This window comes from Genypterus blacodes, unplaced genomic scaffold (genome assembly GCF_046128005.1).
Source record: "Genypterus blacodes isolate CSIRO-AG114 ecotype Tasmania unplaced genomic scaffold, CSIRO-AGI_Gbla_v1 ptg000139l_1, whole genome shotgun sequence".
Taxonomy (NCBI): Eukaryota; Metazoa; Chordata; class Actinopteri; order Ophidiiformes; family Ophidiidae; genus Genypterus; species Genypterus blacodes.
Window position 1 is genome coordinate 1,695,001 of NW_027466941.1, and position 25,000 is coordinate 1,720,000.

At 48.1% G+C, this 25,000-nt stretch overlaps 1 protein-coding gene across 1 annotated transcript; it reads left to right on the top strand.

Annotated features, from left to right (window-relative positions):
• The first annotated feature begins 13,961 nt into the window (after window positions 1–13,961).
• On the top strand, window positions 13,962–17,646 carry egr1 (early growth response 1). Its single transcript, XM_076164954.1, has 2 exons — window positions 13,962–14,680; window positions 15,591–17,646. The coding sequence occupies exons 1-2, from the start codon at window positions 14,470–14,472 to the stop codon at window positions 16,901–16,903; spliced, it is 1,524 nt and encodes a 507-aa protein (XP_076021069.1). The 5' UTR covers window positions 13,962–14,469; the 3' UTR covers window positions 16,904–17,646.
• The last annotated feature ends 7,354 nt before the right edge of the window (window positions 17,647–25,000 follow it).

Below are 25,000 nucleotides of genomic sequence, written 5' to 3' on the forward strand. Positions count from 1 at the left end.
TGGCACTGCTTTGCTACAGTGTTCCAACTCCCACACAAGAGTACAAAAATGAGTGCGGCTTCTTTTTTTTTGCGTGTGTGTGTGGTAAAGTGACACAAACACACCAAAAATAACATGCACTCATTTTGCATTTCCTCTCATGAGTGGCTCATGTTAGCATTATAAATACCTCCGATCACATAATAGGCAACATTTACTCCGCAGTGTCACATACGTTCATTCATTGATATAAATAAGCTGTTTATATAACTGATCACTTTCAGGATTCTGCCTGTAATCGCCGCGTTCTGCAGCGCTTTATCAGGAAGCTGCTTCGGCACATTTCTGTGCGCGGTACAAAGGATAAAGTCCTTTTTGTGGAGCTGGAGAGGCTCTGTGTTCCGCTACACACTGTGTGCCACGCAGAGGTCACAGCAAACAATGGCCCAGGGGAAGTGAGAGCAGATACAGAGGTACACAGAGACCTTTAGACGACAAGGACCATACATATATATTTATATATAGGTGTGTGGGTGTGTGTGTGTGTGTGTTTGTGTGTGTGTGTGTGTGCGTGTGTGTGTGTCTGTGTGTGTGCAGAAAATCATCTCCACTGTTGGCAAGATTGGCTGCATTATCTGTTCCTGTTCCTCGCCTTATCACTGTTACCTATCTTGTTATCTTAAAGGGGAAAGTCCACACACAGGAAGCGGCTCTCTTACTGTATCCACTTACAGTTCAGTCAACATTTTTTCCTCTTTCAAGCGAAGCCACAACTTCCTCATTGCTGATGTTCCACGCCTCCGTGTTGCTCTCTTTTTCTCTTTTTTCCGACTGTTGCGTCACTGCGCTTGTGGTTTTCTCACAACTCTGGCGGTGCACAGGAAGTGCGCCATGGCGTAAAAACAGGTCCCCTGTCACTGTTTCCACTCCTCAACCAGGACCACATCGCTAAATTTAACACCAATAACAAGATCACAGGTGCCTTAAAATACACGCTTCCTCATAGACGAGGTTTAAATTAACCACCTCGAGCTATTTATACGTTACCGTGTTAATGCGCTTATGTCTGGTCTGAGGTTAACTTCACCGTGTGACGCAGTCCACAATGAAGGAAGCGGCCCAAGCCAATTAGGCAGAGACACTTAAGTGATCACAGGAGTGACGGCGGCTCAGAGGGGAGCATGTGTGTGTCACGTTCTTCTGACCCATACGTGGACACCACGGGTCAGTTTGTTGACTTCCTCCTTTTCAGCGCTTTGCTTCCACTCAACGTGTACGCCTGAAACACACCCAAACACAAATGGCAGATGTTTAGTGAAAGCTGTTTGAGCTGTGACGCATCGTTCTGGAGAAATCTTGATGCTTCTGCTTAACTTTAAGAGAAGGACCTCATGAACTTCACGTGCTCTATTAAAGGGAGATATTAAAGCAAATATATGCAAGCACACAAGTAACTCTTCACCGCTTTTTCTTTGTTGTTAGCTGCTCACGAGTCAAATCCCCCCCCCCCCGCTGAATGCTGCTTCAAAGCACAGTATCAATAATTTAGGGTCATCCTCATCTATTTAAACCTCAAGGAAATTATGTTTCTCCAGCTTCTAGCAAACCTTGATCTCACAGGTAGCTGTAAAAAAAAAAAAGAAAAAAAGCATGTTAGCCGTTTCACACAAGACACATATGGTTCATATCAGGGAGCGCAGAGAGGAAGGGAGGAGGAAGACCACTCTTGCCATTGTTGAGCGCTGGCCGGAGCTGCAGGAGTGTTGAACTGAGCAGAAACTAAAGAGGAAAAAATGCGAGAGACGAAGCAAAAAGGGACACGACCAGAGACGGACAGAGACGAGGCGTGTAAGACAGAGAGTATCGATGTCAGCCCCTCCATCTGAAGCCGAGGCTCCTCTGAGGCTCTTTGTGTCGGGGGGCCTTTGTGTGGCCCGGACTGAACCCGCCTCAGCCCCTGTGCCGGCGCTGCTCTCAGTGTGAGATGAGGGGAGGTGAGCGAGAGGCCAGCCGACTTGGATGGCTGCCAGCTGTTTTACTCCGGGTTAAGTTACGAGATTCGTTGCCGTGACTCCCCACACTCACTCCGTCTAGCTCAATTAGCCCGGGCCGCGACGCGTCACACACACACACACACACACACACACACACACACACACACACACACACACAAACACACGTACACACACACACACACACACACAGTCTGACATCCTTATAAACAAATCCAGCAGTTGTCGAGGTTGTGAAACGATATGCATGAAGCTTGGTGGACAGGTTGAACGTGATCCAGAGTTGGCTTGAAGGTGGCGCTGTGTTAAACACTTTTATGTAATTTGGCCTATAACTTTTCAACCATAAGTCATACAATGTCAATTCTTTTTCCCAGGATTCCTTGGGCTCCTCCGCATCCATCTCTACAGGCCATTTGGATTTTTTGTGGCTCCTCCTACAATTTTGGCTCAATTGTCACTAAATGTTCTACATGGTACGAACTTAAATCTTAGTTTTCTTTTACCATTTTGATAGAACTGTCTGCCAAAGTTGAGTGGGCGTGGCTTATTCATCAAAACATATGCACTCACTCCTACAAAGAAAAAAAAACCCAAAACAAACCAGCCTGATGGTGGCGCTATAACAACAACAGTTCCAATATGTCAAAAACTTTGGAAGCAAGCGTGCTGGAAATCTAAATTCCTTCTCCCGTCTTTTCCTTGAGCTGAGATTCATTTGTCCACCTTGGCCACGCCCAATTCTACCCACATCTTCTGTCTCAACACTTGGCAATAACATCTTAAATTTCATCACTGAGGGACAGCAGCGTAATTGGTTTGGTTTCACCTTCTTTTCTCATCCTGCTTGTCCGCCCCCTAACCTCTGCCGCCTCTCACGCCGCCGCCCCCCCTCTGCCTGCGCTCTATAGATAGGCTGAGGGACGGTGGATGTGGTGGAGCTTTGGAGAAAGCAGATTAGCTCTTATTGTCACCGGCAGAAAGTGAGCCAAAGGGTTCGGCTATAAATAGGCCGCTTTACCCCACCCCGCTACTCGGAGCTCGCCGAGATATCCAGGCTCAGGAGCACATCTTTAAGGCCGGGGTCAGTGTGTTACTATGGTGACACAGCCAAGACAGTATGTGTGTGTCAGGGGTGGGTGACGGCGTTTGTGTATGTGTGTATGTGTGTACGTGCGTGTGTGTTAGTGTGTGTGTGTCAACCTCCCCCTCCTTGTTCTGTGGGTCCTGTTTCCTCAGCAGCAACAGCAGCAGCAGCAGCAGTCAGTCTCCCAGCCCCTGCAGAGACAGAGAGCATGTTGGGTAACAGCAGGCTGGAGTTCCCCTGGACACGCTCCAGACCTCCTCTCCCCTCCCTCCTGCCTCTCTCCCACAGTCCTCCCCTCCTTCTCCGTTCTCACCCACTCGCTTCCCCTGCTCCCCTATTGCTTTTTCACTCAGGAGTGATACTGTTGTGTGTTCGTGCGTGTGTGTGTGTGTCCATGTGTGTGTGTATGCTTGGCTTTTCCAAACAGCCCTTACAGCAGAACTCCTAGTTTATTTGTGCTATTCACAGCGGGTCATCTCCTTTGGACCTTTTTAGTGCTTTCACCACCACCCTTCCTCTACACGCCGGCCTCTCCATTAACCCTTGTGGGCCCCGTTTCCGTGTAAGATTATCACATGGAGCTGATCCGGCCGTCAGTGTCTGCCGCTCGCTTCACATCCCAACACATCTGCCGTGACTCATTTTCTCTGGCTCCTCATTCTGAAAAAAAAAAAACGAGGAGCCGCTCACAAACGACGGCTCTGCAGCTATTTTTGGTCACAATATCATCTCATCATGGAAACAATCAACATCATCATGGAAAGACGTGTGATGAAACAGTGTGTGATGTCAGTGTGTGTGTAATACCCTTAGGGGGAATAGTAGAGTTGGGCAGAATCCCTTCAAGTTTCAAGGATTTACAGTAATACCCATGTGATGGTTTGGCAGCGGGAGCAAGGCGAGGAGATGGACCTTCGGCGGCGAACGTACAGCTACACGGCGGCGATGGCAGACGGGCCGAGGAAGGTCGGCGGACAAACGTGCCACCGATGTCAACAAGGCCACACAAATTAGCGAAACAGGCGGTGCAGCGCGGGCGTGGGGAGCGACAGCAGGGCCTGTTTCGGCACGTTTTACCTGCACCCACTCCATTCTGTGTTCGACATCCACGCCAGAGGAACAAGCCGCCGCACGCTCTCGCCGCAGCACAACACACAACAGCACCTCACCCTGACTCGCACCCAACACTGACAAAGCACCGCGTCACAGTTTCCAAACCTCTCCTTCCACTTTTACATCACTCACCCAGAGACAAAACAGAGCTGTCAGCGCGATCCGTGCGAGCTGACACACTAACTTCCATTTATAAAGTCTATTATGATGCGGCGAAGGAGGTGTGTGTCGGTTAAAATGTTGGATTAACTTTTAGATTAAAGCTGCTAGTGTGAGAAGTCGGACTCCTTCAGCAATTACTGACATCAGCAGAGTCTAGACCAAAGATATTTATGTGTACGTGTGTGTGTGTGTGTGTGTGTGTGTGTGTGTGTGTGTGTGGGTGATTTTATGTGTGGTTATGCACGGCGGCCATCAGAGGGTAAAGCAGGACAACGCGTTTGTATTAAGGAGATAAGTTGTCTGAAACTGGATGGGTTTATTTGTCTGGCCCGGCCTTAAACGCGACCACATGGTCTGAGCCACAGCCGGTGACTGAAAACGAAACGCAGGCGGCTTCCTCTTTCCACCCATCAGCCACACACACACACACACACACGGACACAAACACACACACACGCTCTGTCTCTTTTCTTCCTTTTGCTCTATCGTTCCCTCCGACTCAGCCCAGTGATATCATGGTGCAAAGGATGTGACATCACTTCCTGTTTGCTTTTTCAATCACACTGCCAGCAGCGAGAAGCAGCTTAATGACAGCTGTGAGCCCGACTGGAAAAAATGCAAATAAACAAGGTCAAAGGTTAAGGTTGTGTTGTTGGGTCTAAGCTCTCACAGCTGCTGTTTAGAAGCGCATTTGACTTACTTACACGTTTTCTTTACTCTACTTTATGTGGCTCACCGAGGCAGAGTGTGTATGTGTGTGTGTGTGTGTGTCTGTGTGTGTGTGTGTGTGTGTGTGTGTGTGCCCACTACAGGTGTAAACTCACTGTAGGTGTGATTTTTGCATAATAAAATGGAGCCGGGGGACAATGTGGCATCTTATTTACTGTATATATAGCCTGTATCATCTCCTCTGCCAAAAAAGAGCAGCAGTAAGAAAACTCCAGCTCCTTTTCCTCATCATGTGTCGCTAGTTGAGACTCTCCTGGTGACAGACAGGCAGGCGCTGTGACACCCAGCCCTGGTAATAGAAGGCAATTATAAGCCCTGGCGAGAGCTGTGGCAATGGGGAAAACTTTTATACAGCCCCCCTCCTGGGGCGCTGACATGCAGACACACTGAAATTAATTGCTACAAAACATCAGACGAGCTTGACGCACACATGCGCACATAGTCAAACTCCTGGAAAGGAGAAGAATGAAACAATACGTTGTTGTATTGATGCTTGTGAGGAGGAAGAAGAAGAAAGAAAAGGCAGCAAAGAGAAGCAGCAGAAAAAGTAGATCCCTTCCAACAAATCATGTTTTCATCTAAATAAAGAAGCCAAAGACAATAGACTCGGGTACCTTGGAGACCAGGAGGACTATTTCTCCATGGCAACGAGTGTGGTGTGTGACAATGCCGCAGTGCGAGGGTTTGAACTGCTAAAGCTGTCTGGGAATGCACAGATAGATGGAGAGAGAGAGAGAGAAAGAGAGAGAGAAGGAGATGGCGAGGGAGAGAGAGAGAGAGAGAAAGAGAGAGAGAGAGAGAGAGAGAGAGAGAGAGAGAGAGAGAGAGAGAGAGAGAGAGAGACCCACGGAGGGCTGTCTGTGTGCTCATAATGAGAACACACACTGTCACAATCCCACAGTGTGAAAAATGGAAGTTCATGACTTTCCAACTCACGTTATTTTCTTTCTTTGACTCTTTTAAGTCAATAAGAGAGAAATCCTGTTCCGAACTAAATTATGACACTAAGCCTGTTTATGTTTCCAACAGCGAATATCCAAATATTCTGGTGCGTAAACATTTCTTTAGTGTTGCTATGGAGTCGTTCCCCTGTTTGGCTGTTAGAAAAAGCAGCACCATGTGGCCTTCATAAGAGATTTATTTTAATTGTGTGGTGTTTTGTGGCCAACAGAGTGTCGGCCTATAGTCTGGGTGTGTACTGTCAGCACACTTGTGGATACATGTATTCGCCTCAGCTATTGGACACGATTGTGTGTGTAAGTGGGTGTTTGTGTGCAATGTGCCATGTGCATAGTCTGTTTGGATAGCAAGGCAAACACAAACACTGGAACACGTGTGCGGGTGTGTGCGAGCGTGTGAGTGTTTGTGCGTGTGTGTGTGTATGTGTGAGCGTGTGTGTGTGTGTATGTGTGAGTGTGTGTGTGTGCCTCCGCCTGTTGAATGGTGGGTGCCAAAGGTATACAGCTTTTTTTATTTCCTGTAGCTACACGGAGGCAGAAACGCTGATGTTTGATCCCTCCTCCTCCTCCTCGCCTGCATTAATCTGATATAAAAGTAAGATAAGTAAGTAGATTATTGAACCATTGGATTGAACGTGACAGAGAGGAGGAAAGGGAGGAGGGAAGGGAGGAAGGAAGGAAGGAAGGAAGGAAGGAAGGAAGGAAGGAAGGCAGGCAGGAAGGAAGGAAGGTAGGTAGGTAGGTAGGTAGGTAGGTAGGTAGGAAGGCAGGTAGGAAGGAAGGAAGGAAGGAAGGAAGAAAGGGAGGAAGGAAGGAAGGAAGGAAGGAAGGAAGGAAGGAAGGAAGGAAGGAAGGAAGGAAGGAAGGCAGGCAGGAAGGAAGGAAGGTAGGTAGGTAGGTAGGTAGGTAGGTAGGTAGGAAGGCAGGTAGGAAGGAAGGAAGGAAGGAAGGAAGAAAGGGAGGAAGGAAGGAAGGAAGGAAGGAAGAAAGGAAGGAAGGAAGGAAGGAAGGAAGGAAGGCAGGAAGGCAGGCAGGCAGGAAGGAAGGAAGGTAGGTAGGTAGGTAGGTAGGTAGGTAGGTAGGTAGGTAGGAAGGCAGGTAGGAAGGAAGGAAGGAAGGAAGAAAGGAAGGAAGGAAGGAAGGAAGGAAGGAAGGAAGGGAGAGGGGAGGAAGGAAGATTGAAGGAAAAAAGGAGGAAGAAAGGAAGGAAAGGAGGGTTAGAAGGGTGGAAGGAGGTAAAGGAAGGAAACCAAGAGGAGTTGAGAATCTTTTCAAAGTCTTTTCCAAACTGTGTAACCTCAAAGTCTCGGCGCCCGTCCGTCCATTTTTCCTCGTCAGCATCACTCACAACCATCAACGCGCTCGCTCTCCTCTGTGTGTCTTTATTTTTATTTGCAGTGCGCTTTATAGAAATTCATTACACCGTCTGCCGCCGGCGTAGGCAGAAAAATATTCCCCCCGCTCGGCTGAACTCTCACCCCGCTTTAATGTAAACACCGCTCACCAGTCACGTTCCTGCCATTAAGGTAAACGCCTGCATTAGGTATGAAACCAGTCTGCTTAATCCAGTTCGGCCATTAGCCCGCACACGCACACACACACACACGAACACAAACCCAGCTTAGACGGACGACTACCTTCCGACTCTTCATCCCAAACAGATCTAAAACGTGCTTCATCTCCAGAGTTCCACTTCACAAAATCTCCCGGTGAGTCTTCAAATATTCAACTTGTCGGCGTGGAGGTGAACCAAAGTGACACCGCCCCCCCCCCGAGCCTCAACTCCACTAAAACCCAGCGTCCCATAAGCCGAACGCTTCTGACAGTTATTCATTTATTCATCCCCCCGCGCTCCTCCCTTCCTTCCCGTGTTTTTCCTTCCTCCCCCCTTCCTCAGACGCGTATACGTCGCCTCGCTGCTGCGGGTTTATTGTTTGTCGTCTTGTCTGTCTCGTCAGCCGTCATGCCTGTTGACACGCGGCACTCGGAGTTAAATGATTATCCTGTGATTGCAAAAAGGGTTCCGGGGGCTTTCTGATGGAGGCCTGTCTCCTCAGCCCTGTAGGCTATCCCATGTCGGCGGTCTCCGGCTGGGTGCAGGGGGGGGAGGCAGTGGGGAGGGGAGGTAGGGAGGGGAGGGGATGGGGGGGGTTTACCTGAATCAACCTGTCGTACCTGCCCCCAGGCCCACCTGTCAACAAGCAGGCGACGCTCGCTTTCTCTTTCTGTCTCATTCTCTTTCTGGCTCTACTTCTCCATCACTTCCTCTGCCGCTGTATCTTACTCTACCCATCAATCTTTGTCTCGCCCTCCCTTCCCTACCGCTTTGCTTGCTTTCACTTCAGACGCTACAAAACAAATAACTCTCACCTGAGCACATCGGCCTCCCTAACTTGTCATTTTCACTCCACACAAAGATATTGAGGAACAGCTCCGGCCGCTGGACCCAAGGAGACAATTTGTCTTAGGAACTTCTGATCCGAGTCAAAACTCAAATAAACTCTGGCGAGCGGCGTGAAAGGTGAGCGGCAGCGTGCACGCCTCGCCTGTCCGGTTTGGGTTCAGACAGGCCGTCCTCTGCGGGAGCGACAGGGTGATTTCAGGGTAGGTTTACCAAATCTCTCAGGATCTCAGGCCTGGTGTTCACAGCAGTGGTTCAGAGAGGAAAAAACAAAAAACAAACTTCCCCTTCTAGCCGTTCTCTCAACCAAAGTCAAGGGCCAATGATGTGACTGTCTGACGCAATAACAAGCCCACGCTACCTAAAGGCTCTTCTACATAAACACATGTGGACTGGCAGACTTACATGGAACTGTGGACTGAATCAAAGGCCTGCGAAAAAACTGACTGTCAAAGAGTAAAAACAGGTCTGTGAGCGTGAGTCACACCCAGACTTGTTCACTAAAAACAACAAACCAGTCACTGCCCGGTCTGGATTCTGCGGCCTCTCTCTCTTCCTCTCCCTCCCTCTCTCTCTCCGTCTCTAAGATGACCCAAACATTTCGCTCCTCCTCATTGGCCTTTGTATCGCGTTCGTTTCCAAAAATCTACAGCTCATCGCTTTCAGAGAGGACACGTCTCACACACACCAGAGCAGAATTGGCCTTTCACAGTAAAACACATCTAAAGTGGAGCAGACATAGATACTTGAAAGGTTTGCAGTTAAATTAAACCTAGCTTTTACTCTGAAAGTTCAAATGATACTTTCCTCCTTTTTGGAACTTGATCACACATCTTTCTCACCATGTGTCTGATACTGGAGCTCCTTATCAGTGTGGACTGATTACGTTTTAGGCCAATATAAATTTTAATAGATTTTGTTTGGCGCAGTCATTGATCTTTCAGTCTCTTCCTATTACATCCTAAAAATAAATAAAGTAGACACACACACACACACACACACACACACACACACACACACACACACACACACACACACACACACACACACACACACACAGCTGACATCCACATCAGTTCTGTCTGCACAGCTGCGCAGGTCGCACCACCCACAGATAATGTTATACACAACTGACACAAACACAAGAAAAGTGTTTGTGACAACCTTTAAATGTTACCCGTTGCTCTGCTGGGGCTGAGGCTGAGGCTGAGGCCCCATGGCGCAGGGCAAGCCCCATCTTTCTGCCTGCTACCGGTGACTCATCTGGAGCTAAAAGGTCAGGGGTCAGATCTTTTGTCACACGCATCAAACAAACATGCCGGGGGGCTCGGTGAGTCACGCATCCATGGGGGACGTGGAGGGGTTGAGGTGAGGTGAGGTGGGTGTTCTGCTGTGTTTGGTTATTGTGTCTCTGTCGCCTACAACCTTCAGAGGGCCACGGCGGGCAGATAAGCAGATAGCGCCGCCATACAAAGCCGGGGCCCATTTCTGCGTGTGATACACCGACACCGCCGCCGCCGCTCCTCCTCCGCCCCGGGGCCCGTACCACAGCGAGGGACTCCCACAGAGGCCGCGCAAGTGCCAGCAGATTGTTTTTCAGGCGTCAATCAGGCTCAAAGCTTTAGAGGGACGGCTCTTGGTGTAAAAGGAAACTTGCGATTCCCGCCCGTGGCGTAATCATACGCCGAGAAACACAAGGCCAGCATTCCGCAAACAGCATTCCTGAAGCTAGCACAAAAAATGCGCTTCAAAGACCTCAGAGCGGCAACAGGTGGCGTCTGTAATCTCCTGCTTCGCTCCCAATTGAGGCTGTGTTCGATTTCACAGAGCGAGCCGACACGCTGCATCCTCACAATGCCGCCTTTCATCAACACATCAGATTCATTTGATTCTACAGACGTCGTTTTCTCTTGTTTTTCTCCGATTTCATCCTGTGTTTGTTTTGCTGTGCATGTAAAAGGTCAGGCGACACACTCCTGCTGCCCTCGCTTTAAGGAGTAGGGGAGAAAATGGCATTTAGCAAATACCCAGCGATCATCAACGTCTGTCCTCTGCTGCCGTCTCTCTGCCTGAGAACATCACAGCGCCGCTCCTCTCCTGATGAATTATCAGCTGTCGCTCGTCTTTGTGTACAACACAACACTTCATGGCCACATCTCATTTTTGATTATCTCACCCAGCAAGCTCACTGCAACACAGCAAGCTACAACTATGAGAGCTGCTCTCGCTCTCTCTCTCTCTCTCCCTCTCACTCTCTCTCTCATTGCATTATCCCTCCCCCCTCCTCGCCCTACACATCTCTCCTCTGCCAAACATTATGTAACGTTCAGGCTCTCGTCCACCTTTTTAATCTCGCCTATTCACCCGCTCATCACGCTGCTGCACCCACTCTGAACACACCTGCACGCTAATGAGGAAGTGTTGCACCACACGCCTGGGCTGGGTGCACGTGGAGGTGAGGGTGAGGGGTAGGCGGGTACAGTGGGTGGGTGATGGAGGAGCAGGGAGTCTGTCTGTCCCGTCTCCCTGACTGACTGCCTGGCGTTGGCTGCTGATAAATGCCAGCATAAAGCTTGGTATTTGCTCCCACGTACGGGGGTGTGAGGATTCTCTATTTTCTGTTGCTCTCACCCTTCCGTCATCTCCCTCTCTATCTCCGTGTCACCCTTCACTCCCTCCCTCCTTCCGCCTCAGTCTTTTTCTATCCGCCAACCCGCCTTCATCACCTCGCTCTCTTTACATCTATTTCTTCGCTTTCCGTTTCTCCTCCTCTCTTTTTTGTTTTCCCCCCGTCTACTTCCTCCTCCACCTCCTCCTCCCATTTTTCTCTGTGTCAGATTGGAGCATGATTAAATATTAACCGCCGCTCGTGCAGGGTATGTTTGTGTGTGAGCGGGGGCGTGGTGAGTGCGTAGGTAATGGGAGAGCCTCTCGCGCCGGCTGGCAGAGCGTTGGAGTCTCATCAGCCGAGGACTTCTCTTGCTGGGTTGTGTGGGCAGCACAGGGGAACACACTGAGAAGGATGAACCGCCTGACCCAAAGAGACTCACACACACATGCAGCAGTGCACACAATCATGTGAATCAACATACAAAAACAGCCAGACTCACACACATTCATTCTCCTTCCCCGGCCCTTATAGCATCTGGCTTCCACCCCCTCCATGCATCAGAGTGAAGGGAGGCCCAAACAGCCACTGTTTATCATCTTTATTACTTTATTACTTTTCGAGAGTTTTCCCTAACCTGATTTTATTACATTGTCATCAGATGATGAGTTCCCTCATTGCTTTCTCCTCGCTTCCTCCCCCCCCGTTCTTTGCCATGAATTGATCGACCTTGGTAACTGATGCTCGACAGCGGCGGCGGGTGCAGGCTGGAGGTTTGGATGGGATTTGATCTCATCACCTCACCGCAGAGACGTAATCACGTTGTGTAGCTGCGTCCTGTCCCGCGCTGTTATCTGTGTTCACGCAGCCTAACAGGCCTGGAGACGTACAGTACCATGGACCAGAGGCGTGTAGGGCGTAAACATTCTTGCTTATTACCAAGGACAAATTCAAAGGGCCACGTCATCAGATGTGACAAATCTATTGCCTCTTGCTGAATAACAACATGTTTATCCAAGTTGTAAGTATGTACATCCACAGCGGGGGCTCCATTTCCTATTAAAATGCATTGCGCTGCGCCACAAATACCCTCATAAGATATTAAATTTGATCACTGTACATGTCTGACTGTATGAATAAACACCCTGGCACATTCTCCAGCTGTGGCCTCCACTTCAGACTTATTTGGATTTGGGGAAGGAGCCCAGCTTGTTGTTTATCATCCATAATATATGACAGAGTTTTGCTATCAGTCTAATGGGGGTAAACAGAGAGATTTGCAGGGTAAATGAGTTACGCCTGCAGTGAATGCAAATCCACTGACAAGCAAAGCACAGGACGGCTTCTTTTAATAGGCTACCTGCTTTATGTTTGGGTTTGCTCGCATGGACAACATCACTCTCCCTCTTTCTCTGGGCCGCTGCATTTAGTGAGGTGGATGTGTTGATTGAGCCAAATATTTTGTGACACTTATTTGCTCATATTATAGAGGCACAATTACAGATTTTAACACACAAGCTCTGTTATGCAATCAAAGAAGTCTCAATCTGATGATGTCTCTCTCTACCCTCTCTCTCTCTCTCTACCCTCTCTCTCCCCCCTCTACCTTAAACTGTCCAGCCCACGATGTTTTCCAATGAGGTTGCTCGCATATAGATCCAGTCAGCAGCAGGGGAAACACATTGATTTCCCGTCAGCATCCAGCGAGCAGTGCTGGCGCTCCATCCGCAGCCGGAGCAGCCGGGGGGGAGCGTTGGTATCCTGCAGGCGTCCTGGCAGCATCGCGCCGCGTTGTTAATGCGGCCCATTAGGCCACTGAGTGGCAGAGAGATTCCCCGAATATTGAGTTGGGGACACCCCTCAATTAGACGGATTGCCCCGCACCTCGTCAGCATCCGCGGCGATCTGTTCTCATTAATCAATGACAGAGCTGCAAAAGGTGCAAACTTAATTCAGGGGAAGTTTGCTGCCAGACAACGGAGTTTGCACTCTTCCTACAATGTGCAGAAATATTTAGAAACCACAACGTTAAACTGAAATAACGTTGTTTTATTTCATTTACAGTTTAGCATTGCATTAAACGAGTATATTATAATCAATAAACGTAATGCACTCACATTATCACTACATTCAGATTACGCTTGTAAATTGTTCTCAAATAAAATATAAAGTTTAGGAGTTTAATGCATTTTACTCGAGAATGTTATGGAATAAAATCGTGTAAGATGTTGTATTTAGCGTTAGAAAGAGATATTTCGGACTTTATTTGGCAGCAGCGTTCATGTCGTCGCCCGGTTTTAACCTGAACAAAGTGTAAAGCAGTCGCGCTGCTGCTGCACAGAGTGTCTCCACATTGTTCCGTTCAGAGGCGAGGCTGTGTTGGTGAAAACAGAGTCGCAGATCCCGCTGCTGACATGACTTCTGCTGAGCCCTGGACATGATTTGCGCTCTTCCAGGCGCTCATTCACTGCCAAGCAGCGATCAGCGCTGCCTCAGGAAGTTCCAAATAAGGGCAGGGAAATGGAAACCCACCGGAATAAGTCCTTATGTAGTCACGACCTTATAAGGCGCGGCGGAGCAGAGCTTTCCGGCAGCGCTGCAGCCTGCTGCACAGATGGGAAATCCAAATCAAATCTACGGGGCGACGGCGAGAGCGCAAGAGTTATGCCGATCTCGCACGGAGCGCCTCTGCTATGGAGACACATTGATTCGGGACACAGGAAGAGCCGCGATGTCTTCGCAATTTACTGCGAGAGCTTAATATAAAGTCTCCGCGCCGCTTTCCCCCAGGCCAGCGTCATGTGTCCTCCACTGCAGTGACTAAATATGGGCTTCCTCCAATCCAAATATGGACATCTACGTCACAGCAAGAGGGTATAAAAGGAGCGGGGAAACCTCTCAGCTCAGAGTCCTGAGAGCCCACAGGAGCAACTGTAGAGCAGAGCTAGACTGAGAAACACATAGAACTCCCTCATTCAGACATTTCACAACAAAAGTAAAAAGTCAATTCAATACAACTTCCATCCAAGAGGGTCAACAACCCATTGGATAAGCCATTTAATACAACAAATCAAGATTAATCTATCGATTATTCTCGATTAATCTTAGGGAATGAGTCAAACGGACACTTTTTGACTTTTTCTGAGAAAGACAAGTGGATCTTTACTGATCTGTGAGAGAACAGGAAGACAACGGGACAACTGCAGCAGGAGAGACTCGGAGCGAGGGTGAGAATCATCGTCCTCCTCCTCCTCGGCATCAGTCGAAGCGTGCAGCTGCCTGCGCGGGTGACCGGCTGACTGACTGACAGACTCCCTCCACCTGCACGGCGCCTCTCAGACAGCGCGCAGCCCGCCTCCCTGCACTCCTCACCCGCCAGCAGCGCAACCTCAGCCCCTCCGCGCCAGCACCGGCAGAGGATGGCTGCAGCCAAAACCGAGATGATCCTCCCAGCCCTGCAGATCGCAGAGCCTCTGAGCTTCCCTCACTCCCCCATGGATAACTACCCCAAACTGGAGGAGGTGATGATGCTCAGCTCTGCAGGGACCCCCTTCCTCACCGCCTCCGCACCCGAAGGTGCAGGCTTTGGCTCCGGAGAGCCCGGAGATCAGTACGACCACCTTGCTGGAGGTAAGAAAAATTAGCTTTGCATCTTTAGCATCTGGTTCTCAAAAGTACACAGAAAGCTGCTGGTTTACACTGAACTACACAGAGCCCATGGTAAAAAAAATAAAATAAAATACAAATAATAATATTAATAATGACAATAATAATCATAATAGTTGTGTGAAAAGATTTGGCCAATATTTATATTTATATTATGTAATTATGAATTTACTTTTCAACCCAGTGCTGATCATTACTGTTATAGTCTGAGCATCTAAATAATAATAAGAACACATTATATCTTTGTTACTTCCCTTTATCATGGTGAGTGGTCAGAAATTAAATTGATCTTTATATCAAAGTGGAATCACAGCCTACAGATAAATTTACATTTTTATCTGACAATCAGACAAAAATCAGGAAAATAAAGCAAACCGAATGGTCACACACACATATGGACAGGTCTGATCCCTGTCGAACTCTCTGAGGACTCACACACTGCTCAGTCACTGCATGTCTCCAGACACTCCTACAGCTCAATTCAAATTGCATTCCTAAAACCAGCTGAACTGCAGTTTCGGTAATCAATTGCCTTGGGCTATGTGATGGGCTGCAAGAATGCGTGTGTGCGTGCTCGTGCGTGTGTGTTTGTGTACAAGACAGGGAAAGATTTCAAGAAAGATTGAGAGAGTGAGAGGAGGGGGAGTGTAAAATCACTTGTGTTTTGCAGCAGTTTAGGTTGAGGTTTGGAAGAGTTTTAGAGGTGATAAGGAAAGAGTTTATTTGTGTGTGAGTGTGCGTGTGTGTGTGTGTCTGCATGAAGAGAGAAGGCAGCAGTGACACACTGTCCATCGTTCTGGCAGGATTCCCCTCTCCCTCCTTCTGGATATCGACAGTTTGATTAATGTCTCCCCTCTCTCTCTGGTCCCTACAGATACGTTACCTGATATCCCCTTCAACTGTGAGAAGGTGGAGCAGAGCTACCCCACCCAGAGGCTGCCCCCCATCTCCTACACCGGCCGCTTCACCCTGGAGCCCGCCGGCTCCTGCAGCAACAGCCTCTGGGCGGAGCCTCTCTTGGGCCTGGTCAGTGGCCTGGTGGGCCTCAACCCACCCACCAGCATCAACTCTTCCAGCATCGCCTCGCTAAGCACTTCGTCCTCTTCATCAGTGCCATCTTCTTCATCTTCGACATCCTCTTCTCAGAGCTCCAGCCTCAGCTCTTCCATGCACCACAGCGAGCCCAACCCCATCTACTCGGCTGCCCCAACATACTCCAGCCCCAACTCTGACATCTTCCCAGATCAGAGCCAGGCCTTTTCCACCTCAACAGGAGCCTCACTGCAGTATCCACCACCTGCCTACCCCAATGGCAAGACCTGCAGCGCCAGCTTCCCTGTGCCCATGATTCCCGACTACCTTTTCCCTCAGCAGCAGGGAGAGATCAGCTTGGTGCCCCCAGACCAAAAGCCATTCCAGAGTCAGTCAAGCCAGCCCTCCCTCACGCCTCTGTCCACCATCAAGGCCTTTGCCACCCAGACAGGTTCCCAGGACCTTAAGAGCGTCTACCAGTCTCAGCTGATCAAGCCCAGCCGCATGCGCAAGTACCCCACTCGGCCGAGCAAGACTCCCCCACACGAGAGGCCATACGCTTGTCCCGTGGAGACCTGCGACCGTCGCTTCTCACGCTCCGACGAGCTGACGCGTCACATCCGCATCCACACGGGCCAGAAGCCTTTCCAGTGCCGCATCTGCATGCGCAACTTCAGCCGCAGCGACCACCTGACAACGCACATCCGCACCCACACCGGCGAGAAGCCCTTCGCCTGCGAGATCTGTGGACGCAAGTTTGCTCGCAGTGACGAGAGGAAGAGGCACACAAAGATCCACCTACGGCAGAAGGATAAGAAAGCAGAGAAAGCAGGAGCGGTGGTGGTGAGCGTGGCACCAGTGTCAGCCGCCTCACCCGCCTCCAGCTACCCGTCTCCCATCACCTCCTACCCCTCCCCGGTGTCCTCCTACCCCTCTCCTGTCACCTCCTGCTACTCGTCTCCCGTCCACACTTCGTACCCGTCTCCTTCCATCGCCACCACCTACCCCTCAGTATCCATGTCCAGCACTTTTCAGTCCCAGCTAGCCTCCTCCTTTCCTTCCTCCGTCGTCTCCAACATCTACAACTCCCCGGTGCCCACCCCGCTATCAGACATGCAGACCACTCTCTCCCCACGGACAATTGAGATCTGCTAAGAGAGAGCAAACTCTTTTAAGTCTCTCCTTCCTTAAGGTTCTTTAAGGGGAAAGAAATCAGCATCAAAAGACTTTGTTTTTCCCCTCCGAAAAAAGCACTTTTCTGTCTGCTCCCTGTGCAGCGTTTGGTGAATCTTGAGATTTACCCCAGAGAAAAAAGACAAAAACTGGACAGAGACAATAAAAGATGAAAAGGGACGACCCCCCCATTCCCCTCTCTTTGTAAAGCAAATGCAGCACTTCAGATTCATAAGGGACTCAACAGATAGACAGGAGAAAGAGGCACTGACGAGTCTCTGCTGTTACCGTACACAAAACCCAGAGACAAGCAGATTACAGTTGCGGTGCTCAGGCACATTCGCCCTCGCAGGCACTCATACAGTACAAAAGACATTGAATGATATACATAAGCTATATATGTATATTGTACATGTGCCATGTTTTGTTTTTATCATTCTTTGGTACCATTGATGTGAAAACTTATTTGAATATTTGCATTGTATTATTTGAAGTGAGCAGGGCCATATTTTCTACATACTTTCTCTATTATGTAGTGATGATGCTGTGATATGTTTTGACATTGTTTGAAAAAAAAGCACTTAAGTATTCAAGCATGAGTAAGAGTGATGTTAGTTTCTGTTTGTAAATATCATCCACTGGTACTATCTCTTTCTCTCTTTCTCACATGTGACATATCGCTCTGTTATATGGAAAAATAGAGAAAAAAAAACACACACACACACACACGAAAAAAAAATACAAATCGAGACAAGACAAACGCTCCCGTTATTTGGTGCCTTTTGTGAAGCCTTGCTGATGTTGTTACTCGGCTGCGCGCGCGAGAGAGAAAGAGAGCGAGCGAGGGAGAGAGAGAGGATGCACTGCGTCTCGCCTTAAGGGTTGAGGGAATATTTTTGCTACAGAATGTAAGTCATACTCAGAGGGAGAACAAGGGACGAGGTATGAGCGCACCGCTTCATTTCATTAGAATGTAAGCAAAAAAGCAGAAAAATTATAAAGTATATTTTTGTAAAACTTAAGTGTAAATATCCACATCTTCAAGAGCTGGAATGTTGAAGTTACCTACTGAGTAGGCATGGGATTCTTTTGTATGTTATATACATGCAGTTCATTATTTTGTGGTTATCTTTATTTTGTATTTGTGTTTGTTAAAACAAGTGACTGTTTCTGGCTTCTAAACACATTGAATGCGCTTAACTGCCAATGGGATATTTGGTGTACAAGATATCCTCCCAGAAATGAAATATAAATAAAAATATGAATATATATGTAGAATTGTTTTTGACTCTTGTATTTGAAATATTTGTGTCGGTTTCACGGGGGAGACGTCTTCATTACATCGACATGCCGCTCTTCATCCCCCAGCGTGCTTCCCTCTTTCTAATCTCTCATACAGGCACATTACATATTCCATCATTTTATATGCTAATCATATGCAGTCTTTAAGTGGATTTCACAACCTCACATCACAGAAAATCTGCGCGGCGTAATTTTATGGAAACCTTTCCAATCACTGTTCTGCAATTGAGCTAATTTAATGATAAAACTAACGCGACGACTCCCATGCCGACAAACACGCAAGATGAGGAATTCTTATCTAGATCTAGCACGCTCTTGAAGATATCCTGCTCATCTCAATTTCCTTTTCATTTCAGATTTTGTGATACACGCTGCCTGTCACTCTCCACTTCACAGGCTTTCAAATAAAATCTATAGGCACTCGATATATTTTTCCCACACGATTTTAACTCAACCATTTCTGGAGCGCCGCGTTCCACAGGTTTAATTTCACAGCATGCAGGTGAAATCCATCATAGGATAATTACCATCTTTACCACGAACGCAGTCGGCGAGACGCTGTCGCCTCGCATTGAAGGAGCTATTGCACACACAAATGGGCAATATCTGTATAGGGTTAGATTGTGCTGTTGCTAGGGTGCGACTGAGCAAACTGGCCCTGAAGGTTTAACTGCTGTTTCTTTTGGTTTTCACGCAGGGTATAATAACAGCTTAGTCCCACCATCATTATTCATCTGCCTCTGTTTCAGGCAAAGGAATTTCTACATGTTTGAGAGCGAAAATACAACAGCGTGGCTTCGGCTCGCGCAGACAAGAGCACTTCTAGTTTTGTTTTTTTGGGAGGGGGAGTAATTTGGTGTTGTGAAATACGCCCACCAAAAATACGCACGAACGCAAACACAGCTAAAATAGAACGCAGGAAAACAAGTGGAAGAGAGTGATGGAGGGAAAGGAAAATAATTAAGATAATTGGTCTCCTGATCCCAAATTGACTTTCTAAATTGGGTCTGATGAGTTCTGTGTGTGCGCGCGTGTGTGTGTGTGTGTGTGTGTGTATAGCTAGGCTTTGTGCAATATACACAGTGACCGCCTATAGTATATTCTGCTACTAATGGAGTTGTTTCCTGCTGTGTGCCTGTGTGCCGCTGCCATGATGTGTGAGTGTGTAATTGTGTGAAATTTGCCGTGTTAGCAGCCGGTGTTAAACTCAGTATTTCCCTGGTTAACACTCAATGTCCCCAAGAAACAAATTTACCTGGACAACTCATCCTCTCATACGCTGACAGTGTGTCCGTGTGTGTGTGTGTTTAGAGCTCTACCTGCTCCTAGATGATACAGCAAAAGCAGATGAGGAACCAACAGCGATGGGATGCAGGAGAAGACATTTTTGGTGTCAAAATCTCCATCTTTGTTCAATAGTTACCTGAAATACACACAACACACACACATACACAGAGAGAGAGAGAGAGAGAGAGAGAAGGCATGAGCACTGCAGCTGACCAACATCTTGATGTTCTTTATGCAGCAATCTGTCATTTCCTGTCATTGTTTACAACATTATTTTGGTCCCTGGCGGCAAATCAAGAACAATTCAGCGACATTTGCATCACTTTTAACTTTTTCACGCTACTTTGTGTCGAGGATGGACTTTCACTCGATACGGAAAGTACAGACGCTGCTTCTCCCAGTCTCTTTTACAGACCTTCATCTTGTTGCGGCATCATGAGACATCAATATTAGTTATACGGGGGTAGATTATGGCCCAGTTTTGTCACAATCCATAACTGAAAGGCCCAACAGAAGACAGAAGACCAATAATCCTCAAAGCATCACAGATTTAATATCCCTCTTCCTCTGAATTCTGAGCGGCTGTTCGTCGCATATCAAAGCTGGCTCACCGGGGCTGATCTGTTTAGAGAGAGTTGGGGGGAAGGGGTGAGGAGGGGGAGAGAGGAGCTGTGGAGCGCAGCTGCATTGTGGCTTCGCTCTGTTGTAACCCACAGCGGAGCCACCTCACGCCCCCACCGGGCTTCCACTTCAAGAGCCAGGCCTTTGTTCAAAAATGTATTTGTTCTCTTATTCTTTTTGGGAACTGTGTAAAACAAAAAAAGACGAATGGCAGAAAGAACCATTCTCTCTCTCTTTCTCTCTTTCTCTCTCTCTCTCTCTCTCTCTCTCTCAGTGCATATCTTACTGGAAATGCTAATGATCTCACCCCCTTCCCCCCTCCCACTGTATTCTGATGCAAGGTCTGTCTACACTTTTCCCTTTCATCCACATACAAATGTGCTCTTATTGCCTCTTCGCCCTCGGGCCTTTTAAGATGCCTTTTTGAAATATGCCGTTTGATAAGCACATCATTGGCCAAGTCCCCGCAGTGATTAGAGCTCTCTTTAATGTGAGCAAGTTAGAGAGTGAGCGAGGGGCTGCGGAGCCCCACGACAACGCGCTCTCCTCTGCCCTCACCCCTTGACATCTCCAACGGGGATGGGAGTCGGGATGGGAGTCGGGAGGACTGGGGAGCCCGGTGCAGGAACAGGACGACCCCAAGGGCCCGGGTCGGCACGCGGACAACCCCTGGCCGACCTCCATCCTTCATCTCCATAACGAGGTTTGAGCTCGCCAGTCACCTCACAGACTAGATGTGTGCTTGAAGACGAGATTCCCGCACTTCATCACAGGAATGTGACAGGAGGACTGTTCTCTAATGTCTTTTAAATCTGCTCCATTGATCTCATGTTCAGAGCCTCCATTTTTCTGTGGCTGCTTCATGGTGCCAGTAGGGAGCGCCGAGACAGTCGTCAGGTGTCTTCTCCTGTTCTGCCTCACGCGCTCAGCACCTGTTGCCTCTTTCGGGATGAGTCGGTTCCTTTTTTGGGGGGAACAGGAGGATTCTCAAAGACGTATTTCAGGTAGATTGCAACACTCGCATAGAAGTCTTTCTCAGGAAATGAGCTCGTCATGTAACAGGTCAAAACAAATGTCTTTCACTAATATTGCCAAATCTGATGCGCATGAATGAAATCATAATGGTCTCCCAGGAAACAACAAATCCTCTGCTAACAGACGTGCAGCTACACGTTCAGCCGCTTTTGAAGTCGTGCCAATTTGCTTGTCATCGCTGAGTGACAAGGTATGAAACTTACATGCGCTCTGCTTTAAATGTCTAAGAGGAACACACAGCACAAGGACGCATGTCTGGGAAATGTGTTCGCAGAGACACAAAAGAGATTTTTGATGCAACTCTGCCACAATAATCTACAGGTGTCCCTCCAACTTTAGCTCTACTTAATAAGCTGTGTTGTTTGAAGTACACGGCTTTGAACAGACAACAAAACAGTGCATGCTTAAGTACCTCCAAATATGACACCTCTTCAACTTAGCATCAAGTGCACTACAGCTTTACAAAAGGCACCTGGGTGGCTCTGAAATGCAAACAGGCTCTCATAAGTCTTTATGTGTCAAGTCTCTAAGTGGGCTTGTGTTGTTTTCTTTTCTATCCGTGAGCCTGACTATCATACGCCATCCTTAAGCAGGGCCTCCGAGGCAGGTAGATAAATACAGTCATACCTCTCACAGGCTTGTCTGCTCTTATCAAAAGGACTGTGATGCATTCTCTGCAGCAGATGGCTTCCTACTGCACATTAAAAAGCTTCAGGCACCGCTCAGGACCTCCATCTCCAAATCATGACAATTTAACCTAAAATACCACGACTGCACACTGGTGCTGTTGTACTGGCGAGGCATAAACTGTGGAGCCGTCGAACGCCTTCGGAGTGGCTGCAGTATTTCTAATTTTGCAACATAATTATCACTAATCGCTCATCATAGTTATATCATGAACCATTAGTCTGTCTCTGAAGCAGTGGGGATGCATTTCAGGGTCACTGATTCTGCCTGAACTGTGGTTCAAGGGTGCAGAACAAACCACCCGGGGATCACAACAGACTGGATCAGATGGGCTGAGTGTGTGTTTGTATGTGTATGTGGGCGAGAGAGAGACAGAGAGGGAGAAAGAGAGACAGAGAGGGAGACAGAGAGAGAGACAAAGAGAAACAAAGAGAGAGAGAGAGCAGATCTACTAGTTTAGCAGATTTTCACCTGTGTCTAAATGTCACGTGGCACTGCAGATCTCTTGTTTAGTCAGTAGTTACCATGGCAATTATGACACTAGTTCAGGTAAAGATTTGTATACTGTCGGGCCAACTTCCAACAATCCATTTAGCCATAGGATGAATGGATAACATCATCCTGTGGTTATTTCTTTATCTACATGATGTATCTGGGTAGAGATTGCGAGATAATGTAAGGTGTGAACACAGCCTCAGTGATGCAGAGAAGAAGAGAGAGAGAGAGAGAGAGAGAGAGAGAGAGAGAGAGAGAGAGAGAGAGAGAGAGAGAGAGAGAGAGAGAGGGAAAGAGAGAGAGACCGAGAGAGAGACCGAGAGAGAGAGAGAGTAATCTGTCCTGCCCACTCTCCAGATGTGCCCTGTTGTGACTTCACCACCTGTCATTCAAAAGGCGGAGGCCAGGTGTCTGATCTGACACCACAGACACCTGTTCTGAGGAGAAGCAGCACACACACACACACACACACACACACACACACACACACATACACACACACACACACACACACACACACACACACACACACACACACACACACACACACACACACACACACACACACACACACACACACACACACACAGGGCTTAATTTCCCTGTGACCACACTGTTTTTCCACAGCACATCAGTATTGACCATAACATAATTTGAACTGGGGCCTTTGTTTTCTGGGGCCCTGTATTTCCTCGCCTGCCAAAAATAATCCCTAATGCACTTCTTAGGTAACGTCCCTAGAAAGAATTGATAATAAATAATGAAATGTGCCATAGAAATGAAGCTTTTAGTCACAGAAGCAAAAGCTCCAGATGATCGCTTTTGTACTAACAGCGAGGGGAAAGTCTTCCTTTGTCTCCGTGCTCCATGATTTGGACACACTGACGGCGGCGTTGTGTAGCGGCTGTGTGTTCCTGATGAAGCATCACATATTACAAAGGCTGTACCTGTCGTCCTGCTGCAACTAAACCCCTTTTAAAGACAATTACCAAAGCTGTATGGATTCAAATGTGGAATCAGGCAAACAAGTGTGTGTGTGTATGTGTGTGTGCAGCAGCCGTAAGGTGTTATCAGTCAAACAGCGTTATCGCGAAAGGAGTGGGAGAGGTGAGGAGAGATGCGGGAAGAGGAAGGATGCTGTGGATGTGTATCATCATCTCGTCAGGTCTCACTACAGCTGTCCTCTACGTCCAGCGGAAGACGCTCGCCGCTATATTTGTCCCACAGTGATGAGGTGGAACTAATGGCCACCTTCACACCAGCTGATGTCATCGCCCTGCTGCAGGAGGGTGAGTACGGCTGCGATACCTGCTGGGAGCCCACGCTGCCCACCGGCCGGTTCAGCTCACACATACACTCATCACACACTGCGGGTTCTTCCACACCTGCAAGTCTCCGCATGAGTCAGAGGAGAAGCTGAGCTGCACTTCCGTTGGTAAGTTTTAGGCTCAAATACGAATTGGCAACTACAGGCCAATACATCCACCATCAGGTCCAAATAAAGCCAGATCTCATCTTCGTCACAGCTCGTCATGCAGCTTCATCATGCTTCATCATTTCTATCTTGGTTAAATCCTGCTCTCCTCTTTGGTCTCAGCAGACATCGCATCCAACTAAACCATTACAGGCGCAAACTCGGCTTCAATTTCAGTTTTACACTCAACTCAAGCAAGTTTCAAAACTTTTGTTGCAATATTTTGAGTATTTTTTTTTACAGAAGTTGTGTTTCCATTAAACTCTATCTCCAAATTGCACTTGAGCTCAATGGAAGCTCCGCCTCTGTCACCGCTCACAGACCGTCTGTTCTCTCCATTGCCATCAATTAACAAATCCATGCGATCCTTCCACCTTTTTCTCCTTCCCTCCTTCTCCCTCTCCTTCTCCTTCTCCCTTTCTCTCCCTCTCTCCACCATCCTGTCTGTCTCCCTGGCCCTTCTCTGCCTAACAGCTAGTTAACAGAGAGCAGTGTGAGCAGTGTGAGCAGTGGTGAGCCGAGCGCCAGGCACATTTCTGTCACATCCACACCGTTAGGTCCTCATTTAGGGCCTGTGACTGCATGCAGTGGCATGTCAGCATCTGTCAGCTCTGTCAGGTGTGTATGTAGGCTTTTACGCTCCCTAATGTGAAACAGTTGACAGGTTATTACTGCCAAAGTGAAGTCATGAGCCTTGACCACACATAACCCAACTTTAACCCAGGGAAGAATTTGGCTCAGCGCTGAGAAGGGAAAAGTTTCCTATAGGTGATGCAAACATGCAGCATACTGTAACTCACTGCAACAGCCTGGATGCTTCCTGCTCCGCTCCCATCACAATACAGCTGTGATCATGATCCTGAACGCAGCAGCAGCGCGCTTTCATCGCTTCAATCGTTTGGCTATAAATACCTCACATGCCCTCTCCGTGAAATTAGCCTTTCAGCGACCAGCGCCGCTCGTGGCCTCCTTCATCATTTCCATCCTCTAATGTACGTGGAGATTCTACTAATGGCGCTAAATTACAAAGAGAGTGTGTTTCCTGTGCCGGTGTGTTTTTTTTCCCCACTCAGAAATATCCCTTCAGTTAAGTGTAATTCACACACACACCTGACCTATACACACAAATTCAGCATGTTCGTTCCATACCAAAGGGTGCAAGTGTGTGTGTGTGTGTG

Bases quoted from the DNA above. Each gene is read 5' to 3' on its own strand.
- egr1 (XM_076164954.1), top strand. From the start codon at position 14,470: ATGGCTGCAGCCAAAACCGAGATGATCCTCCCAGCCCTGCAGATCGCA. The intron at 14,681-15,590 runs GTAAGAAAAATT...TGGTCCCTACAG, and splicing joins GTACGACCACCTTGCTGGAG to ATACGTTACCTGATATCCCC.